General features: G+C 39.3%; 1 protein-coding gene across 2 annotated transcripts in view; it reads right to left on the reverse strand.

Annotated features, from left to right (window-relative positions):
• Nucleotides 1–1758: 1758 nt before the first annotated feature.
• Nucleotides 1759–20371, reverse strand: part of MKI67 (marker of proliferation Ki-67) — a 49933-nt gene continuing 31320 nt past the window's right edge. Inside the window, exons 11-17 of one of the 2 annotated variants that reach the window (XM_084845959.1) lie at nt 17892–18084; nt 16234–16356; nt 9440–10500; nt 8407–8479; nt 3633–7135; nt 2996–3022; nt 1759–2220 (exon numbers count right to left, since the gene is read on the reverse strand). In XM_084845959.1, the coding sequence (XP_084702085.1) occupies nt 2038–2220; nt 2996–3022; nt 3633–7135; nt 8407–8479; nt 9440–10500; nt 16234–16356; nt 17892–18084 (5163 nt within the window). In that variant the 3' untranslated portion in view covers nt 1759–2037. Of the gene's footprint in view, nt 2221–2995; nt 7136–8406; nt 8480–9439; nt 10501–16233; nt 16357–17891; nt 18085–20371 lie in introns of both variants that reach the window. The other variant, XM_084845958.1, reaches the window with a different exon arrangement.

The raw sequence follows: 20371 nt of genomic DNA on the forward strand, positions 1-20371 counted from the left end.
AACTCCCATCAGCCTTAGCTAACATAGCCAATAGCGAGGGATGATGAGAGTTGCAGTCCAACATTTGGACCACACATACCCCACAGCTGGCCTATAGGGTCCCAAAGGGGTCCATCTTGCCCTTCATGCTGTTTAAAATCTACATGAAACTCCTGGCAGATGTAATCCAGGGCTAACTTATTCTAGGAAGACTGTAAATACCTTGAACCAGTGTCTGAAGGCAGTAATGGACTAGATGAGAATAGACCAACCGAAACTTAATCAAGACAAGATGCAAGTGGCCTTGGACAGCAGAGCTGATCTGGGTATAGGGGCTAAAGGTATGCCAGATGCAGAACTCTCCCTGTAAACACAGCTCATTTTTTTGGAGGGGGATGTTCTGGTCTCATGGCCAGGTGTGCCTTTGCCCAGCTGAGACTGGTGTATGCCCAGTTGAGAGAATGTAGATCTAGCCTTGGTGATACATGCCTTAGCATATTTGGATTACTGTAATATGCTATATATAGGGCTGTCTATGAAGAGTTCATGGAAATGTCAAGTTTTTATGAAGTGTTAATGTGATGATTTGGGGCTACAATCATGAAATATGCAGTTCCCTAAAACTGGACCTATTCAACTCCCATTTATTTCAACAGACTGACAAAGGAATACATGGCCCAGTTCAGGTGCTGTTGTAAAAAAATGTTCCTGGATTATACTTCAGGAATTGCAAGGTTCCTTTGAATAAATTATTTACATAGAGAAGCAGAGCCTCTTTCAGACAATCAACTGAATGCACGAGCAGGGGAAGACAATAGCACTGTCACTGTTCCGAATCTTTGTGGTGTTCAATGTCCCCATAGAGTTGACCTTGCTCCCCACTCCCAATCCATTCATTCAATGTAACATATGAAAACGGATTAGATGTTTGGGAGAAGCAGGAAGAGGTTCTATTTTAACTGTTAAAAAGGTCTTCAAAGAAATATAGACAAAAGACAAATCCGCAAACCCAAAAATACAATACACGTGTAACTGAAACTGAACACTGTCATTAAGACAGTTCTACATCTTGCCCATAACCAACCACAACTTATTTAATAGTTAGGTGATCTCTTCCTTTCCCCCAATACTACTGGCTGGACAAGCAACTTAGAATTTATGTTAGGTGGACTGCTGTGATACAATGGAGGAAAGCAAACACTATGAGATCCATGCAAAACAAATCAGACTGGAATTTAAACTGAGGTGGGATCATGGGATGGGGCTCTGGGAATGCTGGGATAGGTGAGAAAAAGAATAGGTCCTGCCTAGTATTGTGTTCGACTACTGCTCAGTCTAGCCCAATGTGGCAGCTACAGTGCTTGACAGAAACCCTGTAACATCTCTAACAGGTGTTTTTCCCAGCTTGCCCCCTAGACTACTGTAACCAAAGACACTAAGGATTGACCCATAAATATGTTAATTTTTAATTTACACCAACTGTGGGCAAGGTTGGAGCTAAAGAGAAGTAGTAATGACCTCTTCAAAAGAATTCAAATTATGTGCCCTGGGAAAGAGAAGGGCTAATGTCCAAGCAACCCCGGTGTGGAAAGGAAGGGAATGTGAAAATACCGTCAGTTTTCTTTAACTGGTCTGCAGTTGCTATGAGCTATAAACAGTGTGACTGTTGTTGTTTCGTTTAAAGTTATTGAGTTGCTGTTGACTGCAAGTAGGACACAGTCTAACTTGTGCTACTGTGGCAGCCATCTTATTCTTAGTCAGGAATAATATCAAGAGAGACAAGATAAATGTATGGTTTAATGTCAAAATGCACAAACAGAGTAACACCAGTATTTAAAATTTCTTAAGACAATACAGATCAGAACAGTTAAAATCATAATTCCGAAACCCTTGCATCTTTAAACAAAATGCTCTACAAAATATTTGAAAAGGATATTTACAGAACTTTAAGGGTATCAATGTAAGGATTAAGTTTAAGGAAGTTACACAAACAAAAATGTTTCTAAATGAAGAGCATACTTTACAATCCTGGACTTCAAAATCTTAACACATACCCATTTACTCTTTAGAGGGAAAAACACACATACTCCAGTACCAAAGATTACAATACTTATTTTTTGTTTCTTCTGCTTGCTCTTGTCTTGCCATCGGTTTCTGCAGCAGGCTCAATGATAGCTGTGGTATGCTCTTCTTTTGTTTTCTTTGTTTTTCCTTTTTGCAATGTTGTAGTTTCAGTGTTTTCTATTTGTAAACAAAACCATTAATATTACATGAAGCAACTTTTGTAATATTTTTTTCTGGAGTAACAAGGTTAGACAATAGAACTTTGTCATTATCTCTCTTTCTCTCCTGTTCAAACTAGTTCATTACAGGCTTGCTACCTATACCTTCCCACTCTTATTGAACTTCCAAATACATTCCAACAGGAGAAAAATCAATCAGAATGTCTTGATAGAAACATCAGCACTAAGGGAAAACATCTAAGTCTTGAGAAACACTTGGGTAGAAGTATGGGGTGCTATTCCCCCCCCCCAAAAAAAATCTCAGTGAGGGAAACATGAATCCCTCCCCAAAATAAAATCCTCTGAAGTAGTAGATTAGAAAACTAGTAACTTGAAATTACATAGTTCAGTAACGGCTAGGAAAGCTCAGGAAAAAAAGATCTGGCAGCTTTTTTCAGAATGTTTATGAATCTGAAAATTCAAATCTACATATGAAATCTGTGAACCCCATGGGGTTCTCTCACTATAACCTATAAACAATGCAAAAGGTCCCAAACTAGAACTTTCCCAAATTTCACCACACTAGATACTTTACAATACTGGTATCATTTATCAATGAAATCAGTAAGGATAAAGAAGTTTTAAAATTATATTGGCAGTGTTTAAATTGCAAGTGTATTACCATAACCTCTCATCAAAATATTTTTTTAAAATTAATTCTGAAGAAAAAAAACTGATTTTTTTAAAAGAATAAAACTATCTAAAACAGGAGGAGTGGGGAGCCATTGCTATACCTGCTTTAGTTTTTGCTGATTTATTTTCTGGAAAGGAATTTTTTGTTATGTCAGAAGTGGTGGCATTCATTTCTGAGACACTGTTAATCTGTTTCCTTCTTCCCCGTTTGGATGAATACTTTTGCTCCAGCAGATCTGAGAGTTCCAAATAACTATTTTGGTCATTATTAGAAGTGTTACTTTGATCAGTGCTTTTTAGCAAGTTTTTTCCTTTATATAATTTCTGTCCCCGGCTCTTTGAAGCATCTTTTTTATCAGGAACAGTATTGTCCAGAATCACCAGCTGATCTTTAGGATCAATATTACTGCTTGAAGTCAATGCACAGTTTTCTTTAAGAGAAGCAGAAATAGTTGCTTCAACTGCGTCAACTTTCCTTTTACCTCTTCTGCACTGTTTCTCATTTGCCACAACTGTGTTTTCCAAATCTATATTTTGTTTTCCCTGAAAAACCTCCTCTTTAGGAAGCAGCTTGCATTTTCTGACAGATGTGGTATGTGCCACTCTTTTATTATTATTTCTTTTGCCACACTTTGCTGGTCTCCCTTTTCCAGTAGCCTCATTTTCAATGAGTGCACTTTGATTTTCACTAACGAGTTCAGCTTTGTCTGAAAGCGATGGTGGTAGAGTGATGCTTACTTTGAGACAGGGAGATACTTGAGATGCAAGTACAATCTTTTCCCCTCTCTTCCTCTTTGAATTGTTCTCTTTTCCAAAACAATTTCCTGAATACACTGTTTTATCTTTTACAGGTGTAGCCTTACTGTCATTCCCTAGTTGACAATTACTTTCTGATGCGGTTTTATAAGGAATTAACTGCTTCCTTCTACCTCTTTTGGATACATTCTCTTGTGTGAAACTCTGGGCATCTTTAGGATGTTTTTCTTGGTTGCCATTATTGAGCAATCTAGGTTTTTTACTGGCAGAAACTGAGCTTGTTGTACTTGCATCATCTGTTTTTCTTCTTCTGCCTCTACGTGACATATTCTCATTTGCAACAGTTGCAGTTTCCAAAGCTTTACTTGGCTGTTCTGCTGCACTTTTGCCTTTGGTTGATGGTGGCAAAGGTAAAATAATATTTTTGAGGGGTGAAAGAAGTGTTTGGGATACAGGGGCAATCTTTCTTCCTCTGCCCTTTTTTGATTGGCTCTCCTTTTCAGAGCAGGCTATTTTGAAAACCATATTTTGGTCTTTTATATCAACGGCCTGTTTATTGTCATATTCTACAGGCATTTCATGAGAAATGGCTTGTTTGCTTCTGCCTCTCCTGGGTGGATTCTCTTTCGCTTTTTGTCTTTTCGATGGACTGTGTTCTGCAGGGGTTTGCACATTTTCCAAGAGCACCTTTTGCATTTCATTAGGATTCCCTTCATTTTGAATTTGTTGCAAAGCACATTTTCCTTGGGCAGAACTGAAACTGTCTATTGTTGGCTCCTCTTTTGCAAGAGCAATGTTTTCCAAAGGCAAAGGTATTTGTGATACAGGGACAACGCTCCTCCCTCTCCCCCTTTTTGGTTGATTCCCTTTTACAGTGACAACCATATTTTGGTCTTTTACACCAGCTGCCTGTTTACTGTTGTATTCTGTGGATGTTTCATGAGGTATGACTTGTTTGCTTCTACCTTTCCTAGGTAGATTCTCTTTTGCTTTTTGCCTTCTTGGTGAACTGTGCTCTGGAGGGGTTTGCACACTTTCTAATAGCACCTTCTGAGTTTCATTAGGATTCCCTTCACTTTGAATCTGTTGCAAAGGATGTTTTCCTTGGGCAGAACTGAAACTGTCCATCTTTGGCTCCTCCTTTGCAAGAGCAATGTTTTCCAAAGGCAAAGGTATTTGCAATGCAGGGACAACGCTTCTCCCTCTCCCCCTTTTTGTTTGATTCTCTTTTACAGCAACAACCATATTTTGGTCTTTTACACCAGCTGTCCGTTTACTGTCATATTCTGTGGATATTTCGTGGAATATGACTTGTTTCCTTCTGCCTCTCCTAGGTGGATTCTCTTTTGCTTTTTGTCTTTTTGGTGAATCATGTTCTGGAGGGGTTTGCACACTTTCTAATAGCACCTTTTGAGTTTCATTAGGATTCTCTTCACTTTGAATTTGTTGCAAAGTACATTTTCCTTGGGCAGAACTGAAACTGTCTATTGTTGGCTCCTCTTTTGCAAGAGCAATGTTTTCCAAAGGCAAAGATATTTGTGATACAGGGACAACGCTCCTTCCTCTCCCCCTTTTTGGTTGATTCTCTTTTACAGTAACAACCATATTTTGGTCTTTTAGTCCAGCTGCCTGTTTACTGTCATATTCTGTGGATATTTCATGAGATATGACTTGTTTTCTTCTGCCTCTCCTGGGTGGATTCTCTTTTGCTACCTTTTGTCTTCTTGGTGTACCATGATCTGCAGGGATTTGCACACCTTCTAATAGCACCTTTTGAGTTTCATTAGTACTCTCCTCAGTTTTAATTTGTTGCAAAGTACATTTTCCTTGGGCAGAACTGAAACTGTCTATAGTTGGCTCCTCTTTTGCAAGAGCAATGTTTTCCAAAGGCAAAGGTATTTGCGATACAAGGATACTTCTCCCTCTCCCCCTTTTTGGTTGATTCTCTTTTACAGTAACAACCATATTTTGGTCTTTTACACCAGCTGCCTGTTTACTGTCGTATTCTGTTGGTATTTCATGAGATCTGGCTTGTTTCCTTCTGCCTCTCCTGGGTGGATTGTCTTTTGCTACCTTTTGTCTTCTTGGTGGACCATGATCTGCAGGGATTTGCACACTTTCTAATAGCACCTTTTGAGTTTCATTAGGACTCTCCTCAGTTTTAATTTCTTTCACACACTTTTCTAGGTGTTCCAAAGACAAATTTATTCCTTCACAAATCTCTAATGCGTTTTTCCCTTTAGAAAGAGAGATGCAAACTGGTTGCGATGCAACAAAAGCTGCTTTCCTCTTTCTTCGTGATGTATTTTCTTTTGTAGAGGAAGTAGAACTTTCAACAAATGCAGTCCTTTCTTCTTCATGGGCATCATCCTTATCTCCAAGCACGCACTTTTCTTCAAAAGATACAGACTTATTTTCCTCAAGTAGAAAATGAACTTTTCTCCCTTTCCCTCTCTTCACTGCATTTTCCTTTACTTCTGTTGGATTGTTTTTCAAAGCTTCCATTTTACATGTTTTAGATGCTGTGCATTCTTGACTTCCATATTTACATTCATTAACAGCTGTGTTTAATATTTCAAATTGTCTTTGTGTTGGGGTAGCCTTTTCTCTGCTATTTCTTTTAAGTAGGCTATTTCCAACGCTTTCCTCCCCTGAAGTTTCAAAATCTTGGTTTTGTATTTTGTCTTGGCTATTTATTTTTGTAAGCTCACACTTCAGGTCATTTTTATCTTCCCTGTTTCTAGATCTTAGACTTGTTTTCGCAATTAACTGACTGCCATTTTCTTGGGTTGCTGAATTTTCTTCTAAATACAAGCTTGGTCCAGTTTGTCCATTTCTTTTAGTTGCCACCCTTCTTCTATTTACATAAAGCTGTATTTTGACAGATGTTTCCTTTGAAGATCTCAATAGTTCTCGAGTACGTATTACGTTATCAGATGGCATGTTCCCATTTGTTTCATCAGAATGTTTTCTAGATTTTCCTCTTAAAGATCTTTTTGCTTCAGTTGCTGATACATTGCTTTCAGATTTTTGACCTGGACTTGTATCAGTGATGTTCTGGTCATTGGTTTGCACAAAGTCAACTGCTTTTGCTCTATGGGTGTTCCTTTTGTGCATTTCCTTTGTATCATGTTTTTCTGTAAAACTGGATTCATCAGTTTTCCCTCTCCTAGTTCTTTTAACCGAAGCCAATGGTTTAAGCATTTCTAAATCTACTGCACCAGGATGCAGTAATTCAATATTGGCTCCATTTTGGGGCTCCATTCCATCTTGCTGGTAGCTTTCAGGAATACACACCATTTTAATAGTGTCGGTATCTGCCTGTGTGTTTAATTCACTAAATAAGTAACATGCAACATGTTCCAAGCTGTCTTCCAATTTTGGATCCTTTTTACTATTATCTCTTGGTAGTGGGGAAGGAGATTTTCTTGCAGGTAAAGCTTCTAGCTTTACTTCTTCACTTTCAGACACATTTTCCATGCACTCTAAAATACAGAACGTTAAAAGTTATTTTTGAGAATATGGTGATTAGAAAGAGTAAGTGATAAAAAAAAGTTCAAGAGGATAGTCTAGGTGGTTTCATAATTTTGCTTTGGAGAAACACTTGTATTATACGATATAAAATTACCATTCCTACCTATCACAATGGGTTACAACACCCACTAATCTCAAATAATTCCATTTTACATGCTTTCCCAAAACTTCATATACCAGAATCATCTTCTAAGTATAAATATGTAGAGTTGTGTTGCAATTATTTATTTTATAAAAACTATTTTTACGTCACCCTTCATTCCCACAAATATTAGGGTGGCATACAATGAGCATGGCTAAAACTAATCATACCCAAATTAAAACAATAGAACAAATCTACAATTTAGCAAAAATTCTTCTAGATGAATAAAATACAGAACAATTACTTCATTTAGTTATGGGTTAAGATCCAGCCAAGCAACTTTAGTTCCACTGAGAAAAATTGGCCTTAGAAATACTTAGTTATGGCTAGATTGTTTCCACTCTTTGTTCCTAGATATTATTCCATAGTGGAATACATTATTGTCTTCCTCATGAGGCAAAGGGATAAGCAACCCACACTAAGCTGTGGCTCCTAGACAAATGAAGTGAGGGATTCTTGAAGTCTTATGCTAACATCTTGTGTAACATCCACATCTTACAAAGGCTGATAGATCAGCTCTGCTTTATGTATTCATGTTAACGTTTGCACAGAGGCCTCACACTTACAACGCAATATACATAATCAATCTCTACACTGCACAAATACAAATCATAAAAGTCAGCCACATGCGTTACCCTATGCAAACATTAGATCCTATGTGTGTTTCAAACATCAAGCAAGTAGCACCAGAATAATCAGGATTCCTACTTTGATCATCACTTCCCCCTATGCTTTAGGGCACAGATACATTATAAATAGTACAATAGGAACATGGATTGTTGTGCCTGCATCACTTTTGCGGCTCATGATCTCTGCACCTATTACATAAACAACTACAGTATCCAGTCAGCCAGTATAGACATGTGTGTGGCTAATGGGTTTTGATGTCTACTGAAGGAGAACCAAAAGTCACAGCTCTTTTTCACTTAACTTTATTCTGGTCTTCTAAATCATACCAGCTTTTAAGCAGAAAGGTCTACAGCTGCTATAAAAATTGCCACCTACAATTTTAATTACTTATTCTCTTTTTGAAAGCATATTGTAAATCAAATATTTTACTAAAATAGTATTGACACCTACCAAATTCATTTCTGGAATTCATACAAGATCCATTATCTTCTTTCATGAGATCCACAAATTTTGGAAATTCATCCTAGAAATATTGCATAGTTATTACAGTACTTGACATGAAAAGACCTTGGGGTTATAGTAATTTTCTAGATCAGTATATGAGTCCAGACAGCATTGGTAGGTAGGTGTGAAACTTCCTTGAAAACACAAGTGCTCCTTCTAACATCATAGTGATTAGTATGTGATTGATTTGTAAAATCTATAGTGGCACTCCTGATGTAGACCCCAATTTGTTAGCTGTCTATCCTTCCAAGTAGTTGATTACTCAATAAAGAGATCCCATAATATTAACATGCTAAATAATAAAGTGCAAAAAATTGTTCGGCATAATAAAAGGGATGAAAAATAGATAGCAATGCTACTCTAAGTACTATATATATTTTTGGTCACTATCTTAAGAACGGCACAGGTGAAAAGCATTAAATGATATGGGTATGAAAAGGAAAAGGGCACCTGTCCAAGGTAAGATCACTTGAGTAAAATGAAAAAGTGGTTTTATCTTTACACATACAGAACTGAGTATGCAATGGTATTAAATATGCTATAGAAATGTCCAAAGATAAAACACTACTGGTAGAAGTAATAGTGATCAATGACACTAAGCTTACTTTCCTCCTGCTAACGGACTATTTCATTTATATTCAATCCCAGCATTTTAAAACCCCAAGATGAGCAACTAAGAATCCAAAGCTATTCTAATTCCTACTCAGGCAGGACTAGTCTAGCAGTTGAAGTTGCCTCTTCCACAAGGGTCAGATCCTCAAAGCACTTGGTCCCATCTTCCAAGTTGAAAGGAGGGACTGTCCACACTCTATCTACACTCTAAGAAAGGATAGAATTGTGTGCTAGGTGTCTCAAAATATTATTTTGTAGGGGAAGCATGTCATATCAATGTCTTCTTTAACTGAAATAATGGGTGGAATTCCAGATTTTTTTTAATCTTATGTTTTTTTAAAGTTATAATATTAAACTTATTTTTTACCTTATGTGCATCTGCAGTATCCAACATTTCTTTGACACCTGTATAATCTATTTCAGGACTTAAGTAGTTCGGCTTAGGTTCAGCCATTAACTTCTGCAATCCCAAGTAGTCATCAACTGGCATAAACCTCTGCTTTGGTGTCTTCAGTAGACGACTAATGCCAACCATATCTTCCACAGGTTTACATTTTTGCTTTGGTGTCCTAAATAGCCTTTGAATTCCTTCCATATCTTCCACTGGCTTTACTCTTTCCTTAGGTAATTTGATATTAATATCAATATCTCCCATAGATTGCACACTTCGTTTCTGTTTTCTCTTAGTAGCACTTCCCATCAGTACCTCTAACACTTCTGGAGACTCCATAAATTTGGAGCAAACAATGTCATTTGCAACAGACTCCAGTTTTTGCTTGGGTGTTTTCAAGAGCGTCTTTACCCCTGAAAGTGCCTCAACAGGCTCCAGTTTTTGCTTGGGTGTTCTCAAGAGCCTCTTTACCCCTGAAAGCGCCTCAACGGGCTCCAGTTTTTGCTTGGGTGTTCTCAAGAGCCTCTTTACCCCTGAAAGCGCCTCAACAGGCTCCAGTTTTTGCTTGGGTGTTCTCAGGAGCCTCTTCACCCCTGAAAGCGCCTCAACAGGCTCCAGTTTTTGCTTGGGCGTTCTCAAGAGCCTCTTTACCCCTGAAAGTGCCTCAATGGGCTCCGGTTTTTGCTTGGGCGTTCTCAAGAGCCTCTTTACCCCTGAAAGTGCCTCAACGGGCACTGTTCTTTGCTTGGGTGTCCTCAAGAGCCGCTTGACCCCCAAAAGCACCTCGACAGGCTCTAACATTTGTTTGGGACTTTTGTCTTGCTCTCCTTCTACTATTGTTTCATTTTCTGTTACTAGTGAGCAATTTTGCCTTACAATTTCTTCTAATACAGTATTTGCTCTTCTGGGAGTCATCCGTAGGTCATCTTGCTCAAGAGTGGAAATCTGAGACACTTCTTTCAAGATGGGAGATACTACATCTTGATTGTAAAGTATTGGTTGGCTTGATATGTTGACAGGTGATGTAGACATCTCTCCTGTTAGAGATATTAAAATATTATTGAATGCAGAGAAGGAGGTATGGCTGATTACAGATGCAAAAAGGGAGAGCCACTATGTGTCAGAGTAGACAACAGTTGGCTAGATGGACCAATAATCTAACCCAGTATAAGGCAACTTCTTTTAAAACAGAGCTGTGAATTAAAGTTTGTGGTCCAGATCTTGCCTCTGCTACGAACAAGTGGCCTTCAGCAAGCCAACCTCCCTTAATGTTAGCCCAAGATAATGTACATGAACCTTTGAAAACTTGAAAGGGCTACATAAGTGTTAAAGGTTAGCATCATTATTCTGAGGGCAGAGCTTTTAAATTTAACATTCAGCTCCTAATATTGGACTACTTAATAATGATGATATAATTGTGTTGATATTTAATGTGAATGTGACTATGCACATTACATCAAAATTTTCAAAGGGGGTTTATTGATATAAATGTTTTACTGTGTTTTTATTTGATTATATCCTTAACTATTTGTAGACTGCCTTGGTTGGCTTCAGAAAGGCAGTACAGAAATAAAATAACTAAATTTTGTTTCTTAATAAATTACCATTCTTTCCAGTGGAATTAGGGAATATCTGTCAGCTGAGATTGTGGCACCTTTAAGACAGGTTTCTTGAAACAATGAGTGTTATTCAGGAAGTGGGTGGTGGCTCCCACCTGGTGAAGCCATTTTCAGAATGGAGAGTATTCCAGTTCACTATCTACAATTGGGGTAGGGTCACCAGCAGATGAGGATCCCGTAGCAACCGAGCTCAGCATTAGCCACTAATTGTGTAGAGAGGTTTCTTTGTTTTCTCTTACTGTAATTGAACCTTTGGAAGACCTGGTATGGAAGAGAGCCCAACTGACCATCTGCCAAACTGCCAGCAAATAGGTGAACATTTCTAGGAGCTAATATAGCATCATAAGGTCAGACCACTCCCATTGCATGAAGGTTTCCAAACTTCTCTGTCCAGAGTAGTATCTTCTCTCACAGAAGTACTTGTTCCTTACACTGCAATATCAACTCTAAGAAATATTCAGCTCCTTGCCATGGGACAGTCAACTTGTCTCTCTTCCAAGTTAGGGCTCTGCAAAGGCTACTCTGCTACTCCTTTGGGAGAATACAGCCAACGTACACTATCTTTTAAAGACATCTATAGACTTTTTAACTTCTAAGGAAAGTGTCATGGCTCTCTGGTAAGAGCATGTGTTTTGGATGCAGAAGGTCCCAGGTAGAATCCCTGGCATTTCCAAGAAGGGGTTGGGAAACACCCCTGTCTGAAATCCTGGGGAACTGCTGCAACTGTAAACAGTATGAATTAGATGGACCAATGGTCTGATTTTGTATAAGACATCTTCCTAGATGCCTGTTACATACTGTTGCCCCTGTTTATAACAAAACCAATATACAGTCTTGTATGTTTATCACCAAAAAAAGCTATTGTGATCCTTGAAGGCCTATGTGAAGATCTTGCAAAAAACAGCATGCTAGATATTAGTCTTTGGGCTTCCATTTAATGCCCCCCACCCACACACACAATTTTAAGACTTCCAATCTAGCCAGTCCTAGGTAGACTGTGCAAAGGTTCACTTTGCCTTTCAGCCTGCCATCCTGAACTCCTCAATTTAAATTATAACTTATTACTTAGCAGGGGTGTCAGGTAGACATTCTGTACTGCCCTTAGCTCTCCAATTTAAATGCTAATTTCTGTTGCCAGTCATAATTGAGGAGACTTGGCAGATAATCTCTGATCTGCCTTGCCCCAAGTGGCTTTTCACAAGCTACCCTCCAGCAATGAGTGGTTCATATCCTAAGGAAGGGTGGACAATTTTGCCCAGTTGTGATGTTTAAAATTTCAACAGGAGGCAGGCCCAGAGCAGATCTCTCTTTAATTCATTGTCCTGATGACTCATTGGGACCATATGACTGGACTATGTAGTCTGGCAGTATGGGGCAAATTCCATGTTTGAAATTACCTGTAACCATTAGGCAGTTCCGTCGAAACTAAACAGCGAACTGATTTTGCCTGTGAGCTTTGCTTGGCTATTTTTGTGTTTCTATCTGCTTCTTCTCTACAATGTCATTTTATTTTTTTAAAGTTTAAACCAATGAGTCTTTTTAAGACTGACTCTTTGCAAGGGCTACGTGCCCAGGTTAGCCAAAAGGACCCAGAGTTTAACTGGGGCAAACAGGGCAAACCCAGACATTAAAACAGTTATTTCCCAATTTTTGTGGAGATGTGAAACACTGAAGGTGGCAGCTGTGACAAACAGTTCTGGTTAATGGATTAAAATGCTGTGCTGGCTTTAACCCGTTCAAAGGGATTTGTGAGCTTGAAAGGTGTAAGAATGGGGTAGGAAAACACCCACGGAAATGATGAAGTTACTTAAACATTGCCAAGATCAGGAAGCATATATTCCTTGAAGCACAAATCAGCAACTAAAGTGATCAAGACCTTAGTAAAAATTTGAGGGGGTGATATCATGTATAAGGGCATTGCATATTAATAATGCCTATTATAAGAGAGCCTCAGGAAATGACAATGCTATGGACTGATGGGCACATGGAGGTAAGCTTCATAAAGATCCACCAAAGCCAAAATTTTTCTTCTAAGCACTGGTATTAATTCTCTACTTGGGGGACTTCTTAAAATGTTTAAATTCTAGAATCATTTGCGCATCTTTATTCTTGCCAAATTGGACCATATGGCTCTGAGATCAGAGGTGTGGGGAGAGACTTCCCCCAGTGCTGAATTGTAGCAAGGGTTGAATAGTCTTTGTCATGACAGTGCTGTAGTTTTCGGAGACCGAAAACTACTCAGGGAGGCTGGGCAAAGTCCAGCGTCTAACTCCTGGATACTATCTTCAGAACTCAGGTGTTTGTGATCTCAGACCACATGGGAGCAATGAGCAGTTGTCCCTCAATGGGTGTAGGGCAGACTTCCATCAGCCATAATTGTCTTTTTTCTCATTTGGATGCTGTATGGGTGGATCAGGGAGAAGAGGAAGAGCCCAATCTAGACTAGGAGGACTGTCACTTAGAACTTGTTAGAATTCCTTATGTTTCATTGAAAGGGAAAAGGTGAGGGGTTATATAACTGTTATAACACACTTCTTTCTTATCAGAAAGCTGGAAGAGTGCCCTAAGAAGACCTAACCTCCTGTACAAACTGAGTTAAATCAAGTGGAGAGTCAGCAAGCAAAGCAGAAACAAAGGTTCTTCCCTTAATCCATCCTTCACGGGCTTGAGTTTAGAAGTAGATGTTGGGTTGTCAGCTAATATATGAACTTATCTAGCAGAGAATTAGTAACTGAGGTTTCTCAGGTCTACTGCAGATGCCTCAAAGCCTTGGCACAGTGAAGGTTTTCTGCACGTATAAATACAACTAACTGCCTGAAGTAGAGCTCTCAGCTGCACTGACAGATTATAAGAAAGCAGAACGTGGACAAACTCCATGACTTCGAGTGGTGGTGGGGAAGAGTATAACATGTATTCACTAACTGGTGAGGACTAGCTCTGGCTGGGTTGCCTAATTCTCTAAACATCCAACCAAAACATTCTGAGAAAGAACTTGGGTTTGAGCATCAGACTGAGGAAAAACAATGTTAGTTCACTTGGCTGTGGTTGCTTTGGGGTACTCACTTCAGGAGCACATTGAGAAACAGGAATGAGAAATATTCAGTTGGCAACACCCTGACATGGCTTGGCTCAGGCTGCATAGATTTTTCACCTGGAAGTTCCCCTTGAGGACCAGATCTAAGCCAAGTACTTCTCATGGGGAAGATTAGTGCTTTCCTTTAACTCTAGATCCACTGGTGCCATCAATATACCTTTTAGACTGAAGTTCCTGAACTGAAGAGGAACAGGAAGGATAGTATAAGGAGAAAGAAGCTGTTTTTTTCTTATGTCCACGATGAAGAAACATATATGAGAACCATACAGATCAGAACCATATCCCTTCTTGAAAGGAGTAATCGTGGTCTTCCTGGTCACAACTGTACAACTGTGACTTGTAATTGGTGTGCTCATATCAGCAGCACATGCAGCCCTTAGACATGCTCTTTTGCTCCAACTTAGTTTCTTTTCTTTTCTGTTTTGTTTTTTTAGCAACTGCAGGAAGCCCAAAGGAGCACTTTGTGCATCACCAAAGCAACTACTTCTTAATCCAGATAAGAAACACTAGGCCTAGAGAACAGACCCTGATAATGTGCAGGTGGATAAAGAGCCCAAAATGGTGAACACTGAGAACAGATCAAACTGTGAACAGACTGATATCTCCTCTCTTAGACAGCATTGCTGCCAATTCGTGGTGTTGGTACAATTTGTTCCCTGCCACTAGGGGTGAGCATCTTAAAATTGCTTGGCACTATCCAGAATGATATTGTCCCTGCTAGTGCTGAGAGTGGGAAGAGGAGGAAAGGAGGCTGGAAAGAGGCAAAGCCCCCCCCCCCCCCCATTAGAACTTTTAAAACTCCCTCACCAGTTCCTGACATAATGTTCATTAAGCATATGACAGACTACCAATCTATTTCTAGGTGCAATTCAAGATGCTGGTCATAATCTTTAAAGCTCTAAATGACCAATACCTAAAAGACCATCTCGCCACATATGAATCAACCACTCTGATATCATCCAGTTAGGCACTCCTACAAGTCCCTTTACCTTCCCAAGTTTAATTGGTGGGGACATAGAAGAGAGCCTTTTCTGTTGTGACAGCCAGAATGTGTACCCCTGCCCCAAGAAGTTCAGTTGTTCTCCATTTACTAGTATTCAGCTGCCCCCAAGCTTTCATCAGCTGCATAGGGTTCCTTTTAAGTCTTGGCCCTTTCTAGAGTTAGCTTACATTTTTAGCTTTTTATAGCTTATTATTTTATTATACGAATTTTAATGTTGTAAGCTGCCTTGGGAAGGCTTCTGTACTGAAAGGCGGCCTAGAAATATTTAAAGTAAAATAAAATATATTTCTGATTGATGCTTTGATTTGTTGTAAACCCCTTAAGTGACTTTTTTTGGCAGTGGAAAAGCAAGATATAAGTACTCCAACAAATGCAAAATATGTTGTAATAAGTCCACACAAAACTAGTCAAATTGTCTTGGCTATGAAAATGGAGGACACCTAATGCTTGTTTAGCACCAGGAACCAACCTCTTACCTATCACAGCTCAAATGATCTTTTTCCAACCTGAACTATAACTCCCAGAGGTGTTCTGCATAAAATCTTTAAGTGGAAATTTGCCAAACCTTATGTAATGTATAAACTTGCTTGCACCTTTACACAACTGCCCAAACAAGAGACACAACTGGCCATGATTAGGGACCTATGAAATTTCTTCCCCCAAATCTGAAAAATCACTAGCTTCCGCATTGGGGGAAAACCTTTACAACAAGGCTGGGGAATATTTTAGGGGCTGGAGTCCCTATGATCCTCCTGCATACTGTGTGATGTCAGGGGTGGGGCGTCATCCATAACTTCAGGGACAGGGCCCTGCCCCAGTGTTATTAGGTCACTGTCTGGAGGAGGGCTTCTCCAGCCAGCACCTCAGTTGGGCAGTCAGCTTTACTCTGCACGTACAGCAAAGCCTACTGAGGCATCAGCTTTGCTCCTCCTTTACATTCTCTCTCCTCCTCCTTTACATTCTCTCTTTTCTTCATTTTCATATGGGGTTATTTCAGATAAATCAAGTCATCACATGGTAGTTAGCACCAGAAGTTTATACAAAATACGTATACCAGACTCTTCTGGAGTGTGTATTTTTGAGAAAACATCTGGTTCTGGCATCTTCGTCTTTTGAATAGAAGTCAGAGAATCTTTCTGCTTTCCATTCAGTGGAGTGTTGAACATCTCAGCCATCCCTGCAAATAGTATTTCAAGTTCAGTTAATACTCATTTACTTTGTGTGCAATTGAGAGCAAGGGAAATTCAGCTATAAAGAATTAATTCTGTTTAATTGACTGCTCTCCAGAAGCACATCACACCAAGATTGTCAAGCATTAATGCTCATGTCAATATTCAGCCACAGAACCTAAACACATCATCTATCAGGCTAAAAAAACCCTGTAAGAGCTCTTGATGATGATGTATCAAATCCTCCTCACAGTCGTTAATGATTCATTTACATGCGACAGATGACTGGACAAGGAAATAAGGACAACCCCTAAAGACATATTCACTTTGAATGAATTGTACTTGTATCCCACACAGCTATAATACATCCACTAGCCTCCACACTATAGCCAAATACCTATGCTTCCACCAAAAGCTCTGCTTGTAGCAAACTACTTCTTTTCCTTCCTGGTTTTTGGGTCACAGTCAATGGGTTAGGCAAATGAAATACCAAGTTGGTGTACTTACAGAACAAACAAGTACATTGAGATTTTAACACAATAAACACACACAGTTTTGTTTGGGGAAAACTTTAAACTGGTATCAGAGAAAACAACTGGCTATTATTCAGTCATGGTCAATTATATCAGAGCAACATACAACCGTATTACACTCAATTTAGGCAGTGGCCTACCTTTTAAACAATAGCATAGCGCCATCTGTTGGCAAAGTCAAGAGCTGGTAAGTTGGCAATGATAAATCTCACTGCATGCTTTATTCTCCTCACACTTTCCTGTAAGCAATATGTTGAAACCCTACAACCTAGGTTTTATCTTATTAGACTAACCTGGGATAAATATAGAACTGAAAACATCTGAGTTCCCAGAAAAATATTTTATACTGCAACAGTTATAAAAGTTATAAAGAAGTGATATGATAATCAATGTGTCTGGAGAGACAGAAGGTGCTCCTTACTTCTTAGCTTTTTCTAGCTCAGACTATAGCCCAGTTCGCACATAACAAGAAGTCACTGAGTGAATTTCCCCACGGGGCTTCTCGTTGCAGCGGCGGCCACCATACTGAATATTCAACCCACGGTGGGGGGGTACCGTAGCTTGTCGTTACATGCAAACCCAGTGAGGGTGGCTTGCTGGGGTGATTGACAAGCTACCCAGAACTCATGGACTGTTTTAGAGTTAGGGGTGGCTTGTTAACCACCCAATAACCCACCCTTGCTGGGTTTGCACATAATGACAAGCTACAGCATGCCCCCGCCATGGCTTGAATATTCAAAATGGCAGCAGCTTCCGCAGTGAGAAGCCCCACAGGGAAATTAACCCACAGCGGCTTCTTGTTACATGCAAACCAGGTCAGTACATCCATGTAATGGGAGGGACAGTATTTCTTCTCTTCAATAGATCAAAACTCTTGTTCTAAAATATTTAATGATATTTCACCAAAGTTCTATGAGCAGCCCTACAATTTCCAGTAGGTAACAAGTGAACTTGTGCCATTTATATTTGAGTCTTCTATAATTATTATTTTTTAAACCAAAATAGTTTACCTGTAAAACTTTCATTTAAGTCACAATGTTGCTTCAAAGGATAGATGAACTTCACTTTAGGGACTTGTGCAGCTACATTCACAATGCTGGTATGAGCTTTTCCAATCACAATTGGAGCAGGAGAATTTGCATGGCCTGTAGTAAAGTGACCCTTCACCTTTCTTACTGGTGTTTTTAATGAGGAAACATTGTTCTGGAAAACAAGAGTATACAAGAAAATCTTTGCTGTCTGATCAAAAGCTCAACTGAACTCTGACGTTCAAGAAAACGTCTAGTGTTGACAGGGGATTTCCCATTACTTCAAAGTTGGGAATAGCTCTGTATTGTCAAGCCCTGCATGCACATCAAAATCAAACTAAAATGCATGTCTTTAGTGTAGCCATCCTTGGGGCACTAAGCTCCAGTGAGGGATAGGACCTTAGGGCAAGTTAAACTTTCAGTACCAGCAGCCATGGCCTATCGGTTGAATGCCCTTACAATCACCCTGCATAATTACAGTGCTGGTGCCAGCACCTAGCATCCAATGCCGATGACTACCCTGACCTATCTTCTTTATACGTGGTTCTTTTTTTCTTCATTTTTTAAAAAAGGGCAGTGCTATAACATGGTGGCAACAAACATCTCCAGAACCTAGGAAGCCTTTTACCTGGGTTTTACGGTTTTAAACTTTTTGCTGCTCAGTCACGGCTAACACTGAGCCATCATTTTGGTGGCTCTCCAACTACCATCATGTTTTCCCCACAACATACTCAGATTTCCTAGTGCATTGTTTGGAAACAAATGCCAAGATAAGGGTGCTGTGCTCGTTGCTTCTGCCAATTCTTTTTATTTATCTACAATATTTTCACCCACCCCTCAGCCAAAAGGCTCCCAGAGCAGCTTACAATCAGTAAACAACACAGTCCCTGTCCACAGGCTTAAAACCTAAAGACACTACACACAACGAAAAAGGGATGGGGAGGGAAAAGGACAAAATTAAGTAGTCTTTTAGCAGGGCTGGTGTAATGCCCTGCTTCCCCTCTCATCTTCCTCTGTACAGCCTTGTGGAACAGCTGCTAGTAGTGGTGACAACTGAGAGAGGAAGAGCTAGGAACTATCTATTATCAACCCAAGACCTTAGCCAACAATTACTTAAATACTACCGAGACAAGACTGAGAAAGACATTATTACTTGGAAAAGGTTGTGATCAATCCAATCACATTTTGAATGATTACAGAATAAAATTAATTCCATTATAATTTATTCTTAACATCCATCTATTTGAAAATAGCATTTGCTAACTGCTTAACATACCTTAGCTCAGCACCAGTTAAAATTACCTGAAAGGTTGCTTAGTATTGTTATACCCATATTACAGAACATGGCTCGTTTAAGGCCAATGATTTTATGGCTAAGCTGATGTTTGAACTGAAACTTTCTGGTTCACTTTTCATACTGTTAACCACTATACCACACAAGCATTCAAAAAGGGTTTAACTGTAATCGTAATATTTATTTATTTCATTTCTATACCGCCCAATAGCTGAAACTCTCTAGGCGGTTCACAAAAATTAAAACCAAGGAGCACACAATAAAGCAATAAATATATAAAACATTAAAACCACAGTATTACAATACAACCAGACTAAAACCAGAATAAAACCTAGCAGCAACGCAGTAATTTAAAATACAGATTTAAAACAGCAACGCTAAAAGTCTAGAAAGCTAAAATGCTAATACCATGAATGTAGAAAAGGTGGCTTTATTGCTAAAGTAATCAAGTAGTAATTCATAATCTGAAAATATTTCAGAACAAGTGGAAAGCTATGCTGTTTAAAAAGTGAGCAGGGAAGGCACTGGAAAACATTAGTTGTTCACTTTCAGCTGTATTTCCACTCCACCACTTTGTCTGGTGTGGAAGCCATGTCACTTATATGTAGCTCTGGCCCCTTCATTCTCCGCAAGAAGCCAATGCAAGCTTAGGGGACCAGGCACTTCAGAAGTGTTTACCCTTCTATTTTCCAGGACAGTGATCACTAAGAAGCTGTTTGACAGCACATTTTGTTTTTACAGATCATTCTGCCTGCTTTGCTTTACCTACAAGCTTTTAAGCAGCATACATGGCTTTTAACATTATTTTATTTTTGCCTGTGGCCTGTTATGTGGGCAATGCTCCATGCACGTAATGTTCTCTGGATCTACTCACTTGCCTTTCATCCACTCTACAGAAATGACCATCATTCATTCCACCCTTTTCTCTCTCAAAAAGGCCATAGATTCTTATCAAAATTAGCACAATCAATTGATCCATTTCCCCCGCAGCCTCATTTTTAATCAATTTTACAAAGCAAAGTAAAATTACATTCCTATCTCTGACATACTCTATCATTGCAATTAAGGCTAGTTTCACTTTCCAAAAGGAGGGTACACCAACAGACCACATCTCCATAAACGCACACACAAGCTTTGGAATTCCACACTGGAATCAGCGTGCGGAGGA

Source organism: Heloderma suspectum, chromosome 3, assembly GCF_057233095.1.
Source record: "Heloderma suspectum isolate Gila_16-S chromosome 3, 16-S_ref, whole genome shotgun sequence".
Classification (NCBI taxonomy): Eukaryota; Metazoa; Chordata; class Lepidosauria; order Squamata; family Helodermatidae; genus Heloderma; species Heloderma suspectum.